This window comes from Sciurus vulgaris (assembly GCF_902686455.1).
Source record: "Sciurus vulgaris genome assembly, chromosome: 6".
Lineage (NCBI taxonomy): Eukaryota > Metazoa > Chordata > Mammalia > Rodentia > Sciuridae > Sciurus > Sciurus vulgaris.
Window position 1 is genome coordinate 32,448,693 of NC_136466.1, and position 26,417 is coordinate 32,475,109.

The 26,417-nt window shown below is 38.7% G+C and overlaps 2 protein-coding genes and 1 pseudogene across 4 annotated transcripts in view; 1 reads left to right on the forward strand and 2 right to left on the reverse strand.

Annotated features, from left to right (window-relative positions):
• Positions 1-245: 245 nt before the first annotated feature.
• Positions 246-12,734, reverse strand: LOC306663513 (keratinocyte-associated transmembrane protein 2). Its single transcript, XM_079143857.1, is given in 4 exon segments — positions 246-1,715; positions 3,592-3,680; positions 3,683-4,117; positions 12,543-12,734. Coding segments are annotated over 4 exon segments (792 nt in total). The 5' UTR covers positions 12,679-12,734; the 3' UTR covers positions 246-1,583.
• A 2,630-nt stretch (positions 12,735-15,364) lies between these two features.
• Positions 15,365-26,417, reverse strand: part of VDAC1 (voltage dependent anion channel 1) — a 28,535-nt gene continuing 17,482 nt past the window's right edge. For both annotated transcript variants that reach the window (XM_079144265.1, XM_079144266.1), the window contains exons 6-9: positions 24,226-24,453; positions 18,340-18,490; positions 17,213-17,270; positions 15,365-16,329 (exon numbers count right to left, since the gene is read on the reverse strand). In XM_079144265.1, the coding sequence (XP_079000391.1) occupies positions 16,238-16,329; positions 17,213-17,270; positions 18,340-18,490; positions 24,226-24,453 (529 nt within the window). In that variant the 3' untranslated portion in view covers positions 15,365-16,237. The remainder of the gene's footprint in view (positions 16,330-17,212; positions 17,271-18,339; positions 18,491-24,225; positions 24,454-26,417) is intronic.
• LOC306663742 (ubiquitin-fold modifier 1-like) lies at positions 18,497-20,175 on the forward strand (annotated as a pseudogene). The gene has a single exon. The product of its transcript is annotated as a ubiquitin-fold modifier 1-like (transcript).

Genomic DNA, 26,417 nt, shown 5'->3' on the forward strand with positions numbered 1-26,417 from the left:
TAGGAAGAGCACACTGAGCAGCTCCTTTCCTTCACCATCCTACTTTGCTTCTGTTTCAATAAACTTCACCCCCCATTTGGAAATTGGACCTAAGGAAGAATTTAGAAATAAAGGTGGCTTTCTTAGAGACAAAGTTATATAGCTAAGAGAGAACGATAGCAAGCTAGTCAAGTTCACATCCTTCCCAGACAGCACTGCCCTCTGTCACCACATTACCACTGAAATGAAACACAATTATAAAATCATGGAATTATATCTTGTATTTATTTTTTAAAATCTTATTCAAAATATTAAATAATACAATTTCAGATATGAAAAAAATTACTGCAATAAAACGTTCAGGTGTATTTCCATTGTGCTTTCCTTCTTCACTAGGGCAGTCAAGTGTCCAGCCAAGAGGAAGGATGGACAGTGCTGCTTCTTCCATCTCTACACAGAGCCTATGACCATGGCTCACCAGGCTTCGTTTAACACATAGTAGTGGTGACACTTTCTGAAAAGTTATAGTGACACTTGTAAGTCAAACACGGTTCAAATCACTTATTTACATACTGATCAATTCTTGGTGATAGAAAGACAGACTCAAATGAAATATAGTAAATAATTTCCAGTTGCTGTAAAAAAATAAACAAGAAAATAGAACAAGTCCAGGAGGGGAAAAGGTCATTATACACATATATATTTTATGTATACAAACAATTTCATTCAGGTATAATTTTAATTTGAAAGACCGAGATACAGTCTTATTTAAGTGATAATGGGCCCTAAGATTTACTCAAACTTGCTACACAATAAGAACCAAAATGAACAAATTATGTAATTTTAAACTCTGCCCATTGCTTGAAACCTTTAAGGAAACTGTGGTACAATCGACTGCTAACTAAAAGTAATTCTTCATCTGTTTTACACTTTACCATTTTCTACCTATAATTTAATTCAGTAATTCAAACCAAAAAATGATATCTATATAACACTTTATCTATGTTCACGGCAAATTTCAGTCTCTTCTGCAGAATTTCTAGACATATTTAATATATTACCTAAAATTTTAGTGGGATTGAGCAGTCTCGCTATCTTAAAGTGTGTTTTAATTGTCTAAAATACACGAAGCAGTTTTCTGGAGAGCAAAAAGTATATTACTTAAATGCAAAGTATTATTACATATGCCCTTGCACATTTCAGTTTGGGACCACAAAGTAATGTGTGTTTAAAAAATAGTATCTGGGTGGCAGAGAATGAATCTAAGTCAATAGTACTATGTTAGAATTTAGTTACAAGTCTGGGATCTTTCAAAAGTAGCATTACTTCCAGAAGAAATACAATGAATGGAAAATAATAAAAACTACCAGTGTAAATGAAGGTAATGCTCACATTTCAGACACCTGATTAAATTCAGCTCTAAAAATGTAGATTAAAAAATTATATACTCCCTGTTTGTGACATTCAATTTCCAAAGCACCAAGGCAAAAGAGAGATCTGCCTCTCATTTAAGTACCAACTGCCTATGGCAAACATCTGCACAATATCATATAAAAAGTCAAGCAAATAAAATTATATAATGAGCAAACTCAAATCACAGTGCTTTAAAAAATATAATCATTGGTAATCTTCAGAGAAGGCATGGCCTCATTAACGTTCTGGTCTAGACGATGATATTCCACTGTTTTAGAACAAAGGCCATCACGCCATTTCCTGCTTTGAACTAGGAGGAAAATCTGGAATAAAAAAAACAATTAATAAGATGTACACAAGAGAACAAAAGGATATGATAAAAGTTTTTACAAGTGAAATATCTCTCCTCAGTTCCCAAACACAAAAGTATCATTAACAACAAGGACAAAAGGCTATTTTGTTTTTCATCTTATAAACAAGGTCAAATAGTGCTTCTCAGATGTCCATGGATACAGGAGTGACTCTGATTCTGAGGCTCTATTTTCAGGCTGAATTAGGAGTTGAGGTAGAGCCCAGGAGCCTACTTTTTCACAAGTCCCTTAGACATTCATAATGCAGACAGTCCAACACCAAACACTGGGAAACAATATCATCAGCATTCAAAACTCTGTCTACCTACAAATACAAAACCAGTGATAGGTCAATAATGACAAATAACCTGAGGTTGGTCTTTTTGCTATTTTCTATTATTAGATTCTTTGATTCTCAAAGCTGTAGGATTTTTTGAAATTACCTGGTCCAGTTTTGCCATTTCTTGGGTAAGAAAATGAAGCCCCAAATAGGAAGATGACTTACAAGGAATAAAGTCATCACAAAGCAATAAAGTCAAGAACTGAAATTTCCTGACCATAAAGTATTAAAAAGGAAATTCTGTGTTTCTGAGTATTCTGAAAGGTTCAATTCTTTAGCCTTTATGGGACTGTATGATGCAGAGATGCACTCTCACATTAAATCACCCATCCGGTGCCATTTAGTCTCCTTTGCCTCATTTAATGCAACAAACTAATTTTAGCACAGAAATGTTTGTCACAATAATATTTATGAACCAAAATTTGGAAATCATCTAAATGCCCAATAAGAAAACAGTTGAATCAATAATGCAGCTATCAAATCATGTTTTTAGAGAATATTAATATTATAGAAAATGCTCATGATTTGATGGGAAAAGCAAAATAAAAACTATATAACATTCATTTTTAAATAAAACATATATATATATGTAAGAATTATATATGCACTTATAGATCAGAAATACATCAAAATGTTAATACCCCTTGGGTAGTAGCTCAAATTTTCTTTTCTATACTCATGTTTTCTGAATTTCCTAAAATAAACATTTAATACTTTTAGAGTCAGAAAACAAAGGTTATAAAATCATTAAGTTCAATGCTTAATAAATTAAAAGACAAAAATATTAATTTAACATTCCATAAGTACTTATACTGAGATAGCAAGGCTAAATTACGATGTGAAAATTTTAAAAAATTTTAAAAAACACTGAGCTGGGCATGGTGGCATATGCCTGTTACAACAGCATCTCAGGAGGCTGAGGCAGGAGGATCCCCAATTTGAGAACAGCTGAGGTAACTTATTAGGACCCTGTCTCAGCCAGGCACATGACACACCTATAATCCCAGCAACATAGAAGGTTGAGGCTAAGACAGGAGATTTGCAAGTTCAAAGCCAGCCTCAGCAACTTAGCAAGGCCCTAAGGAACTCAGTGAGACCCTGTCACTAAATAAAATATTTTTAAAAGAGCTGTGGTGAAGCACCGCTGGATTCAATCCCACCACCAAAAAAAAAAATCCTGTATCAAAATGAAAAATAAAAAGGACTGCAGATAAGGCTCAGTGATACAGCAGTCCTGGTTCAATTCCTAGTACTGGAAAGAAAGAAAAAAAAAAAAAAAAAAAAAATGATGGCCTTGGGCTTTATTCATTAAGAAGTAATTTGACTAATTTTTTTTTTTTTTAGAAACACATACGGTCAAGCATTCTGTCTGTAATACATTAAAATATACCATAGATTTACAAACCAATTAGACATCTTGATATTTTACCAAACTAACATATAATTGATAAGAAATATGACTGAGCTAATAAGGCACAACTAGAGAGGCTGAAAAATTCCCAAACTTACCTTTCTTTTGTTGTGATATGTAACATAAACAATAGCAATACAGAAAGCAAAAATAATAAGATGAAAAAAGAAGTGGCTGTCTTCCTCTCTACATTTGAGGACGGGGCCTTAAAAGATTTCACTGACTGTTCAATTTCCATGTAACCCCTATTTTCTTCTAAAGTCTCATCGGACTCATCATCCCTAGGGCTGGTGGTCCAATCATAGTCTGGTTCTCCATAATCTCCATTGTCCAGAGTGTCTTTGGCTGTGGATGGAGAACTATTCAGTGTGAGAAGATCCTCCTCCTCTATGCTCGGATCTTCATTGTTATCAGCTTCCTCTTGGGACAGAGAGGTGATAGGAGAGGGATGGGGGGCTGCAGATGCTCTTCCACTTTTCTCTGTACTGGTTGGGGGAGGGAGAGTGGTACTGACTTGGGAAATAGAAGGTTTGGTTGGGTTTCCATGTGTTAAAGCATTCATATTTGAAGTAGAAACATCTGAGTTTCGTACACTTTGGCCTGGTGGATCTGTTTGTGATACAGCTGAAAGAAAAGAAGAAAGACATTACCCTGAAATCTCCAACTCATCCCTACAAAGCTAAAAGCAATATCAACTTCTATTTTTATTAAGCATTACTCTCAGCTAAATTCTTATAACTTTCTCTCAAGAACTAGTCTATGTTTAAAGATGCTAGCAATTATATTGTTTTCACCTAGTCCATTTACCCTCCTCCCCTCTTAAGAGGCCATTCACATTTTCCTCTATCATCAAATTTCCAATACCTTCTCTGGTACCCTCATTTTCAACTGACATCACTTCCTAACTTCTCAGAGAAAAATGAAGCCATCAGAAGGGAATCCATGAACTCTGGACTCTGGACTCATACATGTCACTGCCTGCTTGACATCTCTCAGATGTCTGACATTCAAATTAACAGGTTCAAAATGGATTCTCACTGGCTTACAGGAAGAGAGATGTACTCTTTCCTATTTCCGCCACTAAGAACCACTAAAACCTCTGTATATTATATACATGTAACATAAGAATACTCTGAAAGGTGGAAAAAACAAGACAGAGTAGTTACAAGACCTCAGGACCTAAGAAATGGCATGGTGGTGACCTCCTGGTATATAGTTTGGATCTGGTTTGGTTTGTTCAAGTTTTAGTGCACAGCCAGACAGTATGGGAGGTGATAGAAACTTCAGGAGGTGGGGCCCAGTGGGAGGTCAGATCACGGGGAGCTCCCATGAAGAGGATTATGGACCCGACCTCTTCCCTTCTTCCTCTCTCCCCAACTTTGCTTCCCAGACATGAGGTACACAGTTTTGCTTTACTAAGAGCTCCTGCCATAATGTGCCACAATAGAGCCAAAGCAATGGGGTCAACCAATCATGAACTGAAACTTCTAGAACTGTGAACCCAAAGTAAAACCTTTTCTCTTTATAAGTTCAATATCTCAGGTATTTGTTAGAGTGATGAAAAGTTTACTCAGTCCTGAATTTTCTTTTTATCTCATGTATCCCAGACTTGTAGCTAAAGAAGCAAGCAACCGAAAACAAGGAGGGGAACAGACAGAAATGATCCCCCAAAAGGTTACTTTCTCTAGCCAAAAGATTGGGACAGAGTAACAGGGTACCCTCTTCCCCTCCCCAATGGGACAGTGTCAGAGGACGAGCACAGAGTCAAGACTTCAACCATCACCAAACAATAACAAGGACACCCCCACACAATTATGTCAGTGCAGATCATGAAGGAAGCCAGAACTCCTACCCCAACCCAAAAAAAACAAGGAGACCACCACTATTCAGATGGCAATAGCGGAGATAACATAGCAGTAATGGGCAGCAACCCCTGCCATAGCAGTGTTCAAAAAAAAAATTAAAGAGAAAGATTAAAGAAGTCCCACAGCATAGTACAAAAAAGTTCAGGTTTCAATACAAAATCATCTGTCATATCAACAATCAGGAAGATGTCAAGCTTACGAAAAACACAGTCACAGATGCCAACAGGCCAGCACAGTGGTACACTCTTTAATCCCTGTTACTCAGGAGGCGGAGGTAGGAGGATCACAAACTGGAGGCCAGCTTATGCAACTTTACAAGATCTATCTCTAAATAAATAAATAAATAAAAGGGCTGGGATATATCTCAGTGTTAGATTGCTCCTAGATTCAATCCCCAGAACCAAATGAATAAATAAGATGCTCAAAAGGTGGACTCAAGAGCAGAATGAAGGGAGTCAGGAGAAAAAAAAATCAGTGTACTGAAAGACAGAACAATAGAAATTATCCAGGCTGTGGAAACAGACTGTAAGAAAAATAAACAGAGCCTCCAAGACCTGAGGGCATTAGCAAAAAACCTAACATGTATAAACTGGAAAGAGGAGAAAAAGGGTTAAACCAGATATTGAGGCTAGGGATGTAACTCAGTGGTTAGCGTGTGCTTAGAATGTGTAAGGCCCAGGGTGCAATCCCCAGTATTACAAGAAAAAAAAAGAAAGAAAGAAAAGACAAACATATTAATAACAGAAGAAGGTAGCTGGGTAACACACAACTGTACTCTCAGGGACTCAGGAAGCTGAGGCAGGAAATTAAAAATTTGAGGCAAGTCTCATTAATTGACCAAGACCCTGTCTCAAAATTTAAAAGGGCTGGAGATGTTGATCAGTGGAAGAGCACTCCTGGGTTCAATAAGGAAGGGAAGGAGGGAGGAAAAGAAAAAGAAAAATCTTCAAACGTTTGGAAACTAAACAATACACTTTTTTTAATCCCAGTACTGGAGATTGAACTCAGGAGGACAAGGGTTCAGCCACTAACCCACAGCCACAGCCGGCTCCCCACACTTTTTTTCTTTTTTTTTTGGAGACAGGGTCTTGCTAAGTTGCCCAGGCTGACCTGGAACTTGTAATCAGCCTTCTGACTAGCTGAGATTACAAGCACGAGCCACAAAGCTCATTTTAAACAACACATTCTAAGTAATCTATGAATCAAAGAGAAAGTCTCAAGGGGAAAAAAACATTGAGCTGAATGCAAATGAAAATACAACATATCAAGGTATGTGAGATACAGATAAAGCAACACCAAGGAAATTTATACCACTAAGAGCATACATTAGAAGAGGGACTGTCTCAAGTCAATCATGTAAGCTCCTATCTCAATAACCTAGAAAAGAGGCAAAATAAACTCAAAAACCAGAAAGCGAATAATAAAGATAATGTAAAATACCAACAACCAATGAAACAGAGTTGGTTTTTTGAAAAAATAAAGATGAGAAAAACTGACAAATGCCTAGCAAGAAAGACAAATAAAATGAGAAAAAAGACGTGAATTATCAATATCATAAATTAAACAAGGGATATAACTCAAATGCTACAGACATCAAATGAAGAATAATCAGTGCACCACACACACACATAAATCTGACAACTTAGATGAAATGGACAAAGTTCTTAAGAAACCCAAACTATTACAACTCACCTCCTATGAAATACATCATTTGACTAGTCCTATAAATATTAAGGAAATAGAAATCTTAATTTAAAACTCCAAGAAATAATCTCCAGGCCCAGATGGTTTCACCAATTTCCACCACACATTTAAACAAGAATTAATACCAATTCTACACAATCTCTTCCAGGGAATAAAATAATAATACTTATCAATTCATTTTATGAAGTTAATACTATTACCCTATCACAAAATCGAAACACCCTATGGAAAAAGGAAATTACAAATTGATAACTTTTGTGAATATACATGAAAAAATTATTAACAAATATTAGCAAATAAAAATCTGCAATATAAGTGCTATATTTTGGATGCTGAATGATGCCCGAAAACCCATGTGTTTAAAGGCTTGATTTGGTTCCCCGTGTGGTCCTATCGAGAGGCTGTGGAACTTTTAGAGGTAGAGACTTGTGGAAGATCCTTAGGTCACTGGGAACATGCTCTCAAAAGAGAATTTGGGACCCTTGACTCTTTCTCTCTCTGCTTCCTAGTTGATGTAAGAATTTGCTCCTCCACACATTTCCTCTATGATGACTGCCCTCACCAGTGACCCACAGCCATAAGACCACACAATCTTAGAATGTAACTTCCAGAACCATGAGCCAAAATAAACCGAACTCTTTATAAGTTAATAGCTTCAGGTATTTCATTAGAGTAACAGAAAGCTGACTAGTACAATAAAAATCAATTAAAAGATCTGGAGCTGTAGCTTAGTGGTAGAGCATACTTAGCATACATAGGCCCTAGGTTTCATCCCAGCACCACCAAAACAAAAATTAAAAGTATATGCCATGAATGACGAGGTTATTCTTGGGATGCAAGACTCACTCAAAATATTTAAAGCAATCAATGTAATCCACCATTTTAGTTATACAAAAATTAACTAAAAATGGCTGGGCACCGTGTTGTACACCTGTAATCCCAGCTATGCTGGAGGTTGAGGGAGAGGCAGGAGGATTGCAAGTTCAAGGATAGCCTGGACAACTTAGTCAGACTGTCTAAAAACAAAAAAAAAATTTTTTTTTTTAAAGACTAAGGATATGGCTCAGTGGCAGGGCACCTGCCTAATATGCATGAGGCCAAGTTCAATCTTCAGCACCACAAAAAGACAAAAAAAAAACTAAAAATAAAACATATTTAAATATAAACTATAAACCCCTTAAAAAAATATAGGAGACAATCTTTGAAATTTAGGGTTAGAAAAAACAATCCAGTCACAAAATAGCCAAAAGTCAGAAAGAGACATTTCACCAAAGAAAATACACAGATGGCAAATAAGCATATAAAGAGATAATAAGGCATTCGGAAAATGCAAATCAAAACCACAATGAGATATCACTACACATCTATCAGAATGGCTAAAATGAAACATAAGGACAACACCAAATGTTGGTGAGGATGCAGAGAAACCAGATCACTCATATATTGCTGGTGTGAATGTAAAACAGGACAGAGACTGAGAAACAATCTGGTAGTTTCTTAAAAAACTAAACACATAACTATCACACTACTAAAAATTATACACCAAGGCATTTATCCCAGAAAAATGAAAACTTATGTTCAGATAGAAATCAGTACACAAATGTTTACAGCAGCTTTATTCATAATAGCCCAAAACTGGAAACAACCAGACATCCTACAACAGATGGATAATTAAAGTATAATATATCCATACCATGGAATACTACTAATCGGCAATAAAAAGGAACAAACTATCCACACATACAAGGACCTGGATGAATCTCCAGAGAATTATGCTGAGTGAAAAAAGCCAATCCAATGGTTACATACTGCTTGATTCCATTTATATGAGACTCCCAAAATGATATCATTATGGAAATGGAAAACAAATTTGCAGTTGCCAGAAGTTCAGGAAAGGGTGAAGCAGGAAGGAAGGCGGGTAGCCTCAGAGGGGCAACAAGTGTGGCAATGGAAATGTCCTTGATTGGAAATGGAAATGGAAATCTTGACTATATCAATGTCAATATCCTGGATGTGATATTACACCACAGTATTATAAGATGTTAACTACTGGAGAAAACTGAGTAAAGAGTATGGAAGATCTCTATACTATTTCTTACAACTGCTAGTGAATTTATAATTATCTCAAACAAAAAATTAAGGAAATTAAATGTCTAAATCCCACTCCAAAAATTAAAAAAAAAAAAAACACCTTGCTCTACCCACTCTCCATCTCAAATAATGGCAACTTCATCATTCTAGTTACTCGATCCAAAAATCTTCGAGTTGTCATTTTCTTAACACCTCACATTCATCTGTTACTCCACGTTTAAAATTTGAATACTTTTCACCTCTCCACTGCTACTGCCTAGTCCACACCCAACCTGGATTATTACAACAGCTTCCTAATTGATCTAGTTCCTCCCACCCTAACCTGTGCTGTCCACACTCAACAGGGCAGCCAGTCACCTGTAAAAATTTAAATTGGATGAGGTCACTCCTCTACTTAACCCTCCAGGGGCTCTCCCTTTCTCTCAAAACCCAAAGTCTATATAGTCTACAAGATCCTACATGATCTGGGCTGGTTACCTCACTCTCAGTATCACTTGCTAATCTCCCTACCTGCTCCATCCCCACCACCTACTTAGCAGGTAGTAGGCATCTATCTAATAAACGTGTGTTTATTGAAAGTGCTCTTCACCCAGCTTTCTCCACCAACTCCACAGGGCATCCCATGTAGTGTCTCTGCACCTTCCCCTGTGCTCTGGAAAAGCCCAGGAAACCCCACTCGCTCTAAAAATACCTCTAATATTGCCCTTATTCATTGTTTAACTCCAATACCTAGCACCAACTAGGACCAGAATGTGTACTGTTCAAGAAATAAAACTTAAAAGTAATACACCAATACCACACAGGAAAATAAACTAAGAATTCATCTGAAATATTTGATCCAAAGTAGATCACCTTCCTTGACCTCCTCTCCTTCAAATCTGTGGAGTTGATCCTGTTAGCTAAGAAGAGTTTTTAAAACAAAGTGACAACTCCTGCTTTATGGATTTAATTGCTTAGCTTCTACAAACATATGCATTACTCTAGCTGTCTAAATCTTCCATTTCTACCTTTTCCTAATTGATATTATCTCTTTAGTTAAAACAACATTTTAAAAATAAGACTTTTAGAAGTTTTCTTAATTTTTTTTAAAAAGCCACCTTAAAATAAAATTATATTGGCATTTTTCAAACTTGAAAATGCAGAAGATCCTGAGAATTCATTCACATGCTGGTTTAAGAAAAGTTACCTTAAAAATTAACTGCATTACAGAGTAAATTAAGGTGATCATTTGGGAACAAAGATAGCAAATACAGAAAAGCAGGCACTTTTGAAACAGCTCAGCAAGGCTTGGACATAAGCTGGTCATCCAGTGATCCAAAATGAGTATCTTTTCTTTATTTTATCAAAACAAAAACATAAAGCTTAAGAATTCCTACACACTTCCAAGAACACACCTAAACAATGAAATTTTAAGAAACCTAATATGAAACAAGTTTAAATAAACATAATATGGTCACTTTCTCTAGGCTTATTTGAAATTTGACACTCAACACATCCTAGATTTAAATTTTCTTATTATAAGAGTGATTACTTTGAAATTATTCCACATAAGGCATGCTTGCAAAAAATATTACCCCAAGTCTTAAAAATGCTACACTCCTGCAATGGAGCTGCTCCCCAATAAAAAGCATATGTGTCCATTTTTATTTAAGTTATTTTCAACAGGAAATACTCTGAACTTACAACATTCAAAATAGGTATATATAAAGACAATTTAAAAAGATAAAGATTCAGCCAGTCACCGTGGCACACATCTGTAATCCCAGTGGCTCAGGAGGTTGAGGCAGGAGTATCATGAGTTCAAAGCCCAGCCCCAGCCTCAGCAAATGTGAGGCAAAAAGCAACTCAGTGAGACCCTGTCTCTAAATAAAATACAAAATAGGGCTGGGGAGACAGCTCAGTGGTTGAGTGTCCTCCTGACTTCAATCCCTGATACCAAAAAAAAAAAAAAAAAAAAAAAAAGACAAAGATTCCCTAAAACTTTCCATATGGTTGAGAGCAATATTTAAGTGCTTTACGACACCTTAATACTCCACAGTCCCCTTCACTTGCCCCTCTCCCCCAACACAAGATTTTCCACCAAAAAGTCTTATTTCTGTAACTAGTTCCCAGCTATACATACTTCTTGACCATTCCAGCGGGAAATACAGATATTTAAATGTCTTTTTTTTTTTTTCTTAGATGATTAAATGATCCAAACAATTATGCTACTCAAGTACTTTAGGAACAGGGAAATCCTCATTACATTTTACTAATGATGAAAGGGCCTTGAGAAAATGGATCACAATGACCACAGTCCTTCCCCGCAGACTGGCAAACACCGGGAAGGCAGTGCATTGTACTGCCTTCAGTTCACACACTATTTTTCATCTGAAAACCCAAAAAGACTTTGGAAGAAAAGGACTGTGTCTTGGACTGAAAGAAAAACGATACTATTAAACAAGATACTGCTTAATCATTCTAAATTCTTTCCCACTAAGTCTCAAGCTTATCTTGATTTACAATGTAACTTTTGCAAAAGAAGAAATCCTTTCTCCGCCAAATCCTACAAATCCATTATAAAGCAAATATGAAGCAGTGTTGTCCTGGTTAACCCAAGATACAGGGAAAGGGATCACGTTCACAAAGAATCTTCTTTGTTCCCAAACGTCTCTCCTTTTCCCAAGCTCCTCAGGAGCCCAACGCCCTACTCTCGATCTCTCTACCAATGCACCAGAAACTCCAAGACCTCAGAAAAGCAACCCTACCCGAAAGCAACTCTTTCTCCTTCCCTCTCACTTTCTGAAATATTCATTCAGTTGAGTCCAGTCACTAGGTCACTGCTCCTGCCCACCTCGGTCTTTACTACTGACCTCACCCATTCTAGGGGGCAAGGAAGAGATTCTCCTTCCTTGGCTCTACTAGGTCCCCGCCCACCCCCACCCCCACACACACACTTTGGGACCCTCCCTAGACAGCACACCATATTTCAGGTTAGGGGTAACCTGAAGCATCACTTCAGCTCCTGTCACCTCCGGCCCCTTTTCGAGACCCTTACTCCCCATTTCAAAAACCTGTGGAAACCCCACGGCCGCCACTCCGGTGACAGTCCATTCTTCAAGACTCTCTGGACCACACACCACTCCCCCGCTCCCCGCCCATCTACACTCTGCTCCCTGCTCCCTGGGTGTCCGCATCTCTCAACCGCATTTGTCAGGCCCTGGGAGACCCCACTGTCTTGAACCCCTTCAGACACCACACGCTCCCTCGTAGAATGGGCAGACTGCCCCAACTAGACACCGTCTGCTCTCGGCACTCAGAAGCGCCCTTTCCCCTGGCTCATGTCTCCAGACCCGCGCGCAGGCCCTCGCCTCCTTCTCGCACCCGCCCTGCCGTCGCGCCCAGTTTACCAGTGGACACGGCGAACGCAAGCAGGAGCACGAGGACCAGTGTCCACGCCAGCCCTCCAGGGGTCTCGATGCCCGGCCCGGGAAGCAGGTTCGCTTGCACTGCCCCCCTCATCCTCCCTAGGGCGGCTGCGGCCATAACGGACTCGGCCGGGAGCCTGCGCTGTTGCTAGGCTCTGCGTCCTGACGTCAGACATTTCGTAAGGCGCCGCGGCCCTAGGCTTCTACGTCCCAGCGTGATGACGCAGCATCTGGAACCAGGATTAAGGAGGAAAGGTGGTGGGAGTTGCAGCTGGGGCTGGTTCGAGGCTCGGCCGGGAGTTAAGGACCCGGTGTGAAAGGTGCTGAAGAGAGCCGGGCAAGCCCCTCGCTGCCTCGCACGTGACGGGGTACAATTTTTCCAAAAATAGCGGTTTAAAACTTTTTTTTAAAGGAAATTGTAGCTGTTTCACGAAAGTGAACCTCCACCTCCCCAAGACAATGGAAACGAGAATGTTACCAGCAGGCATATCGGGGTGGTGGAATGATATTCTTATCGTTCCCCACAATCATTTATTATGTCAACAAATATTTAGTACTTCTCCGTATTTCAAGATATGTCAGAAAACGAAACGAACCACAAAGCCTGTGTAAAGTTCATTGCGAGGAAGACAACAGCAGAAAGCATACAGTATATTTAAGATGGAAAGAAACAGGAAAGGTAGCCAGAAAGTAGGGGTGCCGAGTTGCCATTGTGAATAGCTTCCAGATTTCCTAAAATACACTTCTGTTACTTTTTAAATTTTGTAGTTTAAAATACAAAACCCCCAGTATATGAAAATGCAAATTTAGAAACTTCCAGGAAGTTCATGTCGGCCTTGACACAATGCTTTGGTCTGTGTTTTCCTTCTGTGAATGTTTCCTTAATAAACAGCTATAGGCTTCAATTTATAAAGGTCCTATTTGATTGTCACAAATGTTAGCATGGCATAAAAGCATTTATTGTGTCCACAGTTTCCCCACTGTCTGTGACTCCCTCAGAAAGTTGCTGCTGTCCCCAGAGAGCTCGGGCAGAGCTGAACTGCCTCTACAGAGTAGAGAAGCGCCTGTGTTCTGAATCTGTTTTTCCCATAGCATTTATCTGGCTCCAGAAACAGCTCAGAAACACTTAACTCTGTGTTAAGAAAACTAAGAAGCCATTCATCTGCTTATTTCCCAAAGTCCACCACAAGCCCATATACACCCAATGGTGCCCTTATTGCAAACCTTCCAAGTTAGCCAAAGCACATAGTCCCCTCAGGCGCCCAGCTTTCACTTCTGTGAGTACAGAAAACACCCCTCAGGGTAGGGATGAGCTAAGCAGTACTGCATTTGCCTAGCATATACAAGGCCCTGGTTCCATCCCCAAGACTACACTCACACAAAAATAAAAAGGGCCAAGGGCATAACTCAGTAGTAGAGCACTTGTCTAGCATGCTCAAGGCCCTGGATGGAAACCCCAGTACCGAAAAACAAATGAAGTCTTTTCTTTAAAGAAAACAACACTCAGTTTAACAAATAAGTCCCTCAATTCTAGCTCTTGCTTGTTTGGAAATTGCTTCAGACTTAAATAGGACTTTGCCTGTAATAAACACACTCCAATCCTCTTCTCTGAACCTTTGTCCGCTTTGTTCATTTCCCTTCATAACAGATTGTTTCAGTTCTCTTAACTGATATTAGAAACTCAAGGCATTTTCATTTTTGCACATATTCCAACCACAGCATACAATAGGTAGACACTTATTAAGTAATTGGTGAGCAAAATGTTCCCTCATACTGAGGGCCCTTTTTACACTTGAAAATATTTAATACTATACTTGGAACCTGATCAGATACACCCAGCAACCTGTGTGTGCCAGAATCTCTGGAAAAATTCTAAAAGTTTTCTTACAAATAGCTGCAAGTCCTTATAAACCTGATGAAGATAGTATGACAAATACTGAGGCCCACAGTTCTGGGTAATCATTTACACAAAATGCTAAAAATAAATGTGATACCTGTTTTGAATGTCACTTTTAAATATATATTAAAAAAAGAATTCTGTCTTAACACAATCAATGGGGAAAATGTTCCTATTTGTTAAAGTTGGGTAATGTGAAGTTCATTACTCTTTGTGTTAATTTTCCATAATAAAGTTATAAAATATATATACAAATGTATGGAATAATTCCAAAATGAGCCCCTCCATGACCCCCAAGGAGAAATCTGTGGATATGATGGTATTTTTTTCTATGATTAGGTTACTTTACCCAGCAGTTAAATTTATGAAAACATTACCCTCAGTGGGCCTAACCTAATTCACTGAGTCCTTAAAAGTGATGGGGACTCTCCTGGAAGAGATTTGAAGTGTAAGATGAATAAGATATGAGAGACTTTTTCTGTTCCTGGCACTGAAGATGGAGGGGACCATGTGGCAAAGAATGCTGGTGACCTCAAGATACTAAGGGTGGACCCCAGCTGACAGCCAGCAAGGAAATAGGGCCCTCTATCCTATAAGCAAAAGTAACTGAATTCTGCCACGACTATGGAGGCCTGGAAGGACCCCAAGCCTCTTGCTGGGATGCAAACACAGCCTGGTTAACACCCTAATTTTAAGCGTTGTGAGAACCTGAGTGGAGAGGCTGGCACACCTGCCTGGGCTTCTGTCCTGCAGACTGTGACAGAAATGAGTGTTCACAGTTACACAACAAGAGAAAACTAATAACACACACACACACACACACACACAGTGTGAGGGAACAAAAAACAAATCTAAACAAGTGTCCTGTTCATACACATTTTTGTTAATAAGGACAATAGAAGGAGGATGAGGTTTCAATATTTTATTCAAGTTTTATTTTAAGTGATGTTAATTACAGCATTTGAAGGGGAGGATCTAATTCCACACAAAATGGAAGACTCTAAAATGTACCCATTAAACTGCTAAAAAATAAATTGAGTGGTGAGAATACAACAGAAGTCCAATTTAGATTCCTAGTGTTGTCACCATGTGATTACAATCACGCAGACTCTTCCCAGCCTATAGCTGGGCTCCTGGAAGCTATTTCATACACTGGTGCAAGGGCAAGAAAACCACAACACAAAAGGAATTAAGTCCTGAATTATTGGCTTCATCACGTCCACCCTCTCCACCCCAAAATGGCACAAAAAAGAAACAGTGACCACACCCTGCAGACTACTTTTGGTGTAAAAGAGGTGATATGGACTAGGGTGGAAAAAGGTCAGGGAAGATCTGTCTAAAAAAGTCCCTTTCAGATGAGTTTGTACACACCACCAAGCAACGAGCTCCTCATCAATTAGAGTTAGGAAACCAAGGTTTGATTCTCAGGAAGTCACAATCCCATTCATTTACTCAATACAGATTTACAAAGTGCCTATACATTATCAGCTTCCACTTGCAGCCATTTCTAGATTAAAAAAAAGAAACCTGGCACCTCTAAAGGGACCACCAAGTCCCTCACACACACAAGTCTACAGCTGAAAGGACCTTTTTTTGGACTCGGTTTCTTCTGTACCTCTGAAATGGTAACACTTTAAAGCTGAATCCTCTTTAACCCGGAGGTCTAACATTATTTTTAGCAATTCTTGCATCCCAGACATACAACATTAAAAGGTACACTAAATTCTGAAGGTAGCTATGCTGCAAAATAGTTTAAAATTAACGATTGTACAGTATTCATTTATGCTTGAAATTCCAGTCCTAGACCAAGCTTGTGACCACCAGCATTGACATTCTTGCCATCCAGCAGAGCTGACAGTGTCAGTTTGATACCTACAGCAGGGAAAACCAGGAAGAGAAAAGGAGGAAGGACAGAAGAAAGAAAAGGGAAGAAAGGTTAATACCAAATTCAGAATCTGTATCCTAGAGTGAGCTCATACAACAAATTACCATTATTCCACAGTCCAGAAAGCCTGCCTAAATCCACTCTGGAACCCCACCTTCTTTCTCTGCTCATCATCCCCCAGCTACAGGTAGTCTGTCTACTGCTGGCACCACACAGTAAGCTTCTTCAGCAACTGTCCCTTGAAAGGGAATCCCAACCCAAATCAGACCTGAGGTCTTACATTCACCTTCATAGCATGCACACACATATAGCATGCATACATACATGCACACACACACACACACCCCAAAGTGATTTTCCCAAGAGTAGCTTGTAATCTTAGATTTAATGGACTGATTTTCCCAGGAGTAGCTTGATTCTGACATCATATAATCCTAGCCTTCCTGGGTTAAAAGGTGGAATTATCTCCTGGAACTCTCGCACACCTAGCCAACTGTACAGAAGAGACCTGAAAACCATTTATCCTATTTCTCTGTCTCTCTATAATGAGAATGATTTATAGGCTAGTTTTCAGAATTTGCTGAAAATAAGTATCATTATTTATACACATTGGAAAAAAGGATGGAAGAAAGTAACCAAAACTGTAATAAATGTTAGTCTCAGTCTTTTTTCCTCTTGTTATTATTTTTCAAATTCTCCTAATGCTTTATGACTCTGAAGTTCCTTTTTAAAGATTTAATTATAAAACTTTATACACACTTTTTTATAATGTCCTATATGGGTATTTTATAAGCTACAGCATAAATCAACAAGCCAGCATTACAATTTTCTTAACACTGAGAACTGACTCCACCCACAAGCAACACGTACCTGGCTTTAGGGTCTGAGTGTATCCTAAACCAATCAGACTGGAGTTGTTCACTTTGGCCTAGATAGGGAAAATATAAGAGCAAGTGAAAACACTAGTCCTTCATACATTCACCTTCAAAATGAATAATTAGAGATTTTTATTCAACCATTTCAGGGCTTCAGAATTAAATCATCTTTATCATAACCACCTCATTTATGGGATTCATTAAATTCAATATGAAATATCTCAAATGTAGGTAATGTGTTTTCCTGCTTGAATTGTTAATAACTCTGGCATTCCTCATAAGAACAAAGCAGAGAGAATGAAGGCTCTTGGCAGGCAATGTCCCTTATAACTCTTTCTTTTTGTTCATAGCTTCCAAACAATGAGGCCCTTTCTCCCTTGTTTTTAATGTGCCTAATGTTAAGATAGCCAAATTCAGTTCCCAGTTCAGAAGACTTAAAATGGGCTGTCTGTACATTACACAGACCAACAGAAATCATTCTGGAACATGAGACTTCCTCATTCTACCCCAAAAAGGGTAGAGCCTACAATGCCCTGTGACCACAGAAATGAGCCCAACGGAATTTACTGCAAACACTGTACAGCAATTCAAGGACTCATGAGCAAAGCTTTTGTCTGCAAGATAAGACACCAACTGACCTCTGATTTCTAATGTGCACTGCAAGAAATGAAAAGAAGAATGAAAAATGAAGGCAAAAATAAACACTTAAAGCCCTAGGTTTCAGGGTGCCCCTCTTTACAGTTTGTATTATGGAAGAAGGACTGATTAAAGGAAGAAGCTCATAGCAAGGCTGTCTGGTCAAATCCAGCACTTACCTGCTGGGTGCCTTTGGGCAACTTAATCAGCTTCCCTAAGCTTCTAGTTCCTCATTTGTAAAAACTGAGATGACTTTTAAAAAGCAAAGTCAAGACAGTATTTATCTTAACTGGAATTAAATGCAATAATCCACAGGTAAAAGATTCCACACAATGCCTAACACCCATAGTAAACCTCAAAAAAAAAAAAAAAAAAAGAATTCTGCTATTATCATTGTACTCATGTGGAACTCTTTTCACAGTGAGAAAATCTCTAAGTAAAGAACTCCAGCAATCCTGGGACTTGTGTAATTCCACAGGTACCTACCGAGAAGCAGGCATCAGGGTCAATTTGATACTTTGCTGCTATTCCAAAGCGAGTGTTACTATTTCCTGCTGTCCAGGCAAGATTGACAGCAGTCTCCAATTTCTTGTTCACCTTCTGATAAATGGAGCCACCAAACTCTGTCCCATCGTTCCTGCAAATAAGTACAGCACATATGCCAAGCTACCCAGGGAATGGACTGGAGCCCACACAGGGCTGCCCCACATCAGCCAGAGAGCAGGGATCCTAGAAATGCACAGAACCCATCACTGGTATGGAGAAGATCAGAAGTTTGCCAAATTTCATGAAACAGATACTAAGTTATAAGAAGCCTAATAAGAATGGGAAACATACAAGAAGAGTCAGGAAGGCTCAGAAGGTAAGAACAATTTCAACCATGCTGGGAACACCCAAAGGCAGCCCAGTCAACTACTAGAGCCATAAAGAACTATGAAGTTTGCTTCCAAATGTTCTTTAAAATAGAAGCAACAACAAGGACAATGGGATTGAGTTATTTTTTCCTGTTGCTCATGTTATTACTTTTATAAATGATTCTATCATAAAAATGGAATGGGAAGAAACACTTCCTCACTGCAGAAGGAGTGGGGCTACATGGCTAAGTGGCATCTGGTGTCTATCCAGACCTGTTCCACCATGTCAAGGGTTTCCTTTAAGATCATACTGACATCAGACCCACAGCTACTGTACAAAGTTCTCAGAGTTTCTGAGCATATCCCTTTCACGGCAGTCTTAAAATTTGCTGCAGCAGAATTTAAAGTTCCTGCAGCAACAGAGCAACTATCACCAAAGATGGAATAGGATTAAATCCTGCACGGACTGCTGGAAATGTTTTTCTCAAACATGGTTCAGGACTTCAAATTATTCCTAGAGACTGTGTTGGAAGTTGTTGATATCTGCTGTGGGGAACATACAATTACTTTTCAGACTAAATATAGGTATTTTGTTGTTGCTTTTGTTGTTTTAAAACTGAAATTGAGCACCTAACATACTATGAAAAAAACAAGAGTCATTGAAACAATGAAAGGTGGACTCTCTTTGTCTCTTCTTTGTTCATGCTCTTTATGTGAAGAGGGAATGTTTGTGAGCAGAGGGCACTGCCAACCCAGATGTTTATACAGTAATTGATTGCCACCTCACAATACAAACAGGGGGTCATTTGTGGAAAAAAGATTGCCCACCTGTGTTTTTTTTACCTGGAGGATGATCCTGATCATTCTGAGAACTTTGAGAAAATTAAAACTTACTGGATCTTACATATTTGTCTTTGAGTTAAAAAAATGTAAAAGGATGGGACAGGGATTGTGGCTCAGTGGTAGAGCGCTTGCCTAGCACGTGTGAGGCACTGGGTTCGATCCTCAGCATCATATAAAAATAAATAAGTAAATAAAGTAAAGGTATTATGTCCATCTACAACTTAAAATATTAAAAAAAATAAAAGTAAAAGGATTATGAATCATAGATGGCAGTTTGCTTGATAGCATCAGACCATCACTCTTAAACAGCCTGGTTCTTCAGTGTACAGTTTTTAATTATGGTTACAGACATATCAATGATAGTTAACTATCTTGACTTTTTATCATATTTAGGATTTTAAGTTTCAAACTTCATGTGTTAAATAAATTTTAGCATCAAAGAACCAAAAATAAAAAAATAAAAAAAATTTAAACAAAGCTTTTTTCCCAGTATGTTGTCTTGTAATTTTATGAATTGTTTGTTTGTTTGGGGGTTTGGAGGAATTGAACTCAGGTACTTGCACATGCTAGGCAAGCTCTCTACATCTGAGCTACATCCGACCCCCCCCACCCTCCCCACCCCAGCAAAAAAAAAAAAAAAAATTTCAAAATCTATCTAACTTTTAGGTGTATAAATTCACATCCCACAACAAATTGTTTTAATAGTGATCCTGCAGAATTCAATATTATATTATAAGAAAATTCAAATGAGTCAGCATCTTAAGGCTGATATAGATTAGTAGTTTAAGAAATTATCAGATATTATTCACAAATTTGATGAATGACCACCAGAATTCCAAATTATCAAAGAAAATTCCAAATTATCAAAGAAAACAAAATATACTACTAATCTTTGCGATGTCTTTATTTTTATTAAAAAAAAATTATCTGATTCTTAAGGGCCCCTGTTCCTTATAAAATTAACCATAAGTTAACCAGATACACATATATTCCCTGAATTTGGGCATTAATTTAAATTTCCCTCCATTTTGCTTCTAGCACAAAATCCTACCTGCTGTTTGCATAGGTAAGTTTATGGTGTCTTGTGCCATAAATTGGTTTATTTTAATACTTCTGTTCTTCAGATTTGAAAATTAGATTGTAGTTCTCAACAACATTTTATTAAACAAGGTATCTTGTTATTAAATGTGATCTGTAAGCTCTTTGTGCAAAATACTTGAAGTTTAAATATATTACTCGTCCATAATTATTATCTTGTGAAAATACACTATAAAAATGAAAACAAAAACAAAAGGTGGGGGTGAGGGAAAGCAAATGAAAAAAGAACACATGTTCCTTGGAAGGTAGGCTATAGCCCTTAGCACAAAGCCACAGCCATGGCTGGAGGTGCACTAGAACCCATCCAGCCCCTTGTAGAAGCAGCAGTAACAAAAGAGCTTAACCCCCAATTCAGGCGTCCACTGTTTACCAGTACTGCAACATCCAAGGTCCTATGGGATTTGAAAGGGAGTTTCTTGCTATGTTATAAAATGTTTCTATCTCACAAAAATACTCTAAATGAAACCCCAACTGGTCAAACTCCCTCCTCTTTCAAACATACTGTACCGACTCCATCACTGGAAATTCCTCCTCACACCCCCATTCATTCAGATCTTCCATTTCCTCTTTTGAGACTCTGCTCAAATTCTTCAACTGGGAAGTCTGCCCCACCAAGAGAACTTGCAGAACAACATGTATATGGTAATGTGGTCATTGCCATCCATAAAAAGTACATGAAGAGCTGAGGGTCCACTTTTCCTTCTCTCTCAGTCTGGCAGGTGGACCAGGCAGGCTGGACCCACTGCTTTTCATAAGCACTTCTGTACTGTTTGATTCATGAACAGGGGCTCAGACTCCTTTAATCAAGGTTTAGGAAAATATTTAATGCTGTAATTTTTTTTGGGGGGGTGGAAGGTCCTAGGAATTGAACACAGGGGTGCTTAACCACTGAGCCACATCCCAAGCCCTTTTATATTTTATTCAGAAGCCCAAGCATGCTACAAAATGGTAGCCTGTTGAAAGTAACAGATTTTCTGATGGCTTTACCATGATATTCAAATAGGGAAATTTTCTTGGGCTTAAATGTGTGTTTTTAAAAAATATCATAGTTTCCAGAATATTCTGGAAAGCATAACATTGCTTTCCTACATTTAGCTTTTAAAACCATAAGCAGAGGGAACTCCCTGTTCACATTTACCAGCAGGAAGCACAAAGAATATGTGTTCCACATCTGGGTTCCAGCAACACAGGGCAGCCCTGAGAAGCTGGGTCAGCTGCCTCCATGCCAGTAACAAAAATAAACTGTGTCCACTTCTTCCTTATTGAAATGACTGAAGCTCAGGTATGAGGGAAACACTGAATAGCCGTCATTCCTCCTAGAACTAGTACCCACTCCCAGTTCCAAACTGAGGAAACACCATTCCAGTCAGAATTCTGAATTTAAAAACACTTTTACCAGTAGAGCCCTGGGTTAAATCCCCAGCACCACAAAAAATAAATAAATAAATAAAAATTTAAAAATAAATAAACTTCTATGCCTTAATATTTTTCCTATGACTACTTGTATGTTATGTTTTTTAATTAAAAATTAAATCAGCCTAGTATGGTGATGCACACCTCCAATCCCAGCTACTCCCTGGGAGGCTGAAGAAGAAGAATCACAAGTTCAAGGCCACCCTTAGCAACTTAGTGAGACCCTATCCCAAAATTTTTAAAAGGGGTGGGGATGTAGCTCAGTGGTAGAATAACCCAGGGTTCAATCCCCAGTGGCACACTTAAAAAAAAAAAAAAAAAAAGAAAAAGAAGAAAAAAAGAAATGAATCTTACGTTGATGTGCATTTCTATGACTTTCAACACATACAGATTTGTGTAGCTATCACAACAATCAGGACACAAAATAATTCCATCTTCCAAACTCTCTGGTGCTGCACTTCTGCATCACGCCTCCCCACTTCCATGGCCATCCCTGAACTGCCTCTATTTGTTTTTCCTCTGACTTTTTTGTTTCGGAAGACTCAAATTCTTAGCTGGGCATAGTGGAGCACACCTGTAATCCCAGCGACTTAGGAGGCTGAGGCAGGAGGCTTCCAAGTTCAAAGCCAGCCTCAGCAACTCAGTGAGGCCCTGAGCAACTGACCAAGACCCTGTCTCAAACTAAAACACAAAAGGGGCTGGGGATGTGGCTCAATGGTTATGTGCACTTGGGTTCAATCCTTGGTACAAAAAAACAAGACTGAATTTTTCAAATTTTAAACTAATGATAAAAGTTCTCAAGAATACAAATAGTAATTTACACATTAATGCCACTTATTGGTCTTAAGTTTAAGAAGTCACTTCTGTAGTGACCTCTAGTGGAAGGAAACTTGGTAGAGCTATACTTACCACGGTTCATTCCTCATTGGAAGTAACTAAAACAAGATTTTTATGATTGAAATTGTTGTTCCCTTTAACCTAAATCATCACTCTATTCCAACTCTCAAGTCTGATTATGATAAGCTCTCTAAACACTAAGCTTAATCCTTTCTTCCCTTCCTCACACTGTCCATTAATTAATAAACTTAAATGCCCTACCATTCTGGGCATGGTGCTTTGCATGCCTCCTACTCAGCTACTGGGGAGGCTGAGGCAGAAGGATCACAAGTTCAAGACCAGTCTGGGTAACTTAGCAAGACCCTGTCTCAAAATAAAATAAAAAAGGATAGGTTTGTAGCTCAGTGGTAAAACACCTCTGGGTTGGGTTCAATCTCTAATACAAAAAAAAAAAAAGAAAGAAAATCCTCACAGTGCAGAGAAGACCTTTGCACTTCACTGAAATAATCTAATCTGTCTCCATTCCACTAAGCATGAAAGCTGATCCTCAGGCATTATCCAAGCAAGAGAGCTTCACTCTGTCCCCCCATTTTGTTAACTTGAACTGAAAGGACCTCCAGGATCCAGAACACTGCAGGAAAGGGACACCCCCTGGACTGACACCATGCCTTGTTATAACCAATCAGTCATCCTGGGTACCAGTGGCAGTGTTTGCTGTTCATAGAACAGAAGCTAAGAGACTTGAGGAAATAGGTAGGTGGGAAACAGAAAAATGCCAAGAGGCCAGTTGGTTCATCTGATGCTAACAAACACACATTATAGTGATTAAAAATCGCACTTAGTGGGCTAGGGTTGTAGCTCAGTGATAGAGCACTTGCCTAGCATGTGCAAAGCACTGGGTTCAACCCTCAGCACCACATAAAAATAAATAAATAAAAATAAAGCTATTGTGTCCATCTACAACTAAAAAAAAAAATTTTTTTTTTTTTTAAATTGCACTTAGGCCAGGTGCAGTGGTGCATGCCTATAATCCCAGTATCTGGGGAGGCTGAGGCAGGAGGATTGTGAGTTCAGAGTCAGCCTTAGCAACTTAGCAAGGGTCTAAGCAACTTAATAAGGCCCTGTCTCTAAATAAAATATAAAAAGGGCTGGGGATGTGGTTCAGTGGTTAAGCATCCCTGGGTTCAAACCCCAGTACCCACCACCCCCCCAAAAAATATTTGCACTTAGGAAAAAAAAAAAATGAAATGAAAATCACACCACCACCACCACCACCACCACCACCACCCCATGATATACACTCAAACCCTGCAACGTGCACACTTACACATTAGTGTGAAGCTGGAATTCGTCAGTCTTGTAGCCAACTGCAAAGTTGCTCTGGGTCACTCGGGACTTTGCAGTCTCAAAATTCATCTGGTAACCAGCCAGCCAGCCCTCATAACCCAGCACCAGAGCACCCCGGATTGAAGGCCCAGCAATGTCAAAGTCCACATCGCAGCCCAGGTTGATGTGTTCCCGCTTGTACCCTGTCTTGATTTTAGCATTTTTTTTCCTGAAGGAAAAGAAATTATATTAAAATCAGAAGCTAACTCACCTTGGAATCATCATGCCAAGAAATGCAAATTTCTTTTTTTAATCCTAGTTTAAATGGGGAAGAGGGGGTGGAGATCAAGTCAGGGCCTCAGGTCTTTGGTAAGCAGTTACTGGGTCAGAGTGGGCAGGATACAGCCTCTTGTCAACTGGAATCCAGTCTGCAGAGGCACAGTAACAAAGTGAGAGCACAGGAAAGGAACCTGAAAAATAAGCGCCTAGTAACCTTCCTTTTCGACCCTCTCCTTGGCTTAATGGAGCAGCCTACACAGGCATTTGTTAGGCAGAGCGCTACCATGTGATTATGAAACAGATGAATCTTTGCTGTCTTCCAAACCTGTGGAAAAGATATATCTGTCATGAAGGCAGCTACCTAAACAGCAGTTTTAAGGAGATGGTCATCTTCTTTGTTGATAACCCAGTAAATATAAAAACAATACTACATCCCTCTAAGTGAATATAAAGGTAAGAAGGCTTTCAATGACATATTTGTGAGACTTTACTGTGTATATTATTCAAAGAATTGGCTGGTGATGTGGAGGCTAGGGCCGGGCAGTCATGGGGGCCAGAAGTCCTGGTTGGTTGCACCTGACCCCAGGTCCAGGCTAATGGTGCCACATTTGAGTCTGTGACCAGTTCATGCCTCAGAACCAGAAACCCCAAAGAAGGGTCATGTCACCTGCAAATATACTGTCAGCAAGTCTTTTACCAAAAGCAAATGAAGAACAAGATCATAGTATAATTTTATAAGTTTAATATTATAGCATGTGAATGTTAATGTGAGGATACCTGTTCGATACTAAATTTAAAAATAAAATATGAATATATGAATACTTATTTAAAAAAAAAAAGAATCTGAACTCTGTTCATCTGGTTGTTTCTGGCATTCAGCTATAAAATGCACCCATCCTGCAGCCACCTGCATTTTTGGCAGAGACCACGGAAGGAATCAGATCTGCTCAGAGCCCCCAAGGAAGACACAGCCCTGGCCCACTCTAGCTTTCTTCATTCATACTAAGATGAAAGCTTCACCCCCAGCACTCAGACTGTGGGCTTTAAAAACCATTCCCTCCTCAGAGGAACCACTGCTCCTTGAGAAATGTCCAATTATAGGTCTGGGCAGAAAATGTACAAGGTGATCCTGTACTAGCTCCCAAAGCTATCAAACATCCCTGGGGTTGGAGCAAAAGGACTGAAGAGCTCACACGAAGAGGTTTTGAAGGAAGAGCTTTGGTAAAAATAATATGCACTAATGAAAACGTTTTTCAAAAAATAATAATATTGGCAGTGGATTAAAACATATCAAATGTTTAATCTATGAATTCATAATGACACAAAAAAAATCAGCATCTCTGTATGCTAAGGAACCAACTTGCTACTCTGAAAATAAAAAAAGGAATCAATTCCTCTCCTGTACTAATTATGCCTCAAGATCACCAAATAGTTGATGAAAATTTTCTCTTTATTATAATACTCCAGCAACAAATGAAGGAGAAATTATAAAATTAGGCTTATTAACAGTGCTGACATCAGACAAATGGAGAGCTTATGTGTGCGTCCCACCACCAGCAGAAGCATACACAACTACCTCTATTTTTAGCCCCTGCACCTCATAACAGAATCTAAACGTGATAAAACTCTAGACTTACTAATTCACAGAAAAAAAAAAAAAAAAATGGGGGTAGGGGAATTAATGTGCTAAATGATACTACAGAAATACAAACCGTAAAATCCAGTCTATATGTAACTCTATAAACTCTACAGAACAAACAATTTCCTTGTAATAAAATCTGAAAATTAAGAGACTAAGAAGCCATCTAAATAAATTTTCCCAATTTTACATGGACAGTTTTTTTATTCTGTTTTTTTTTTTTTAAAAAGTCATGAAATAATCACATAAATTTGAACAAACTAAAGATTTGACAA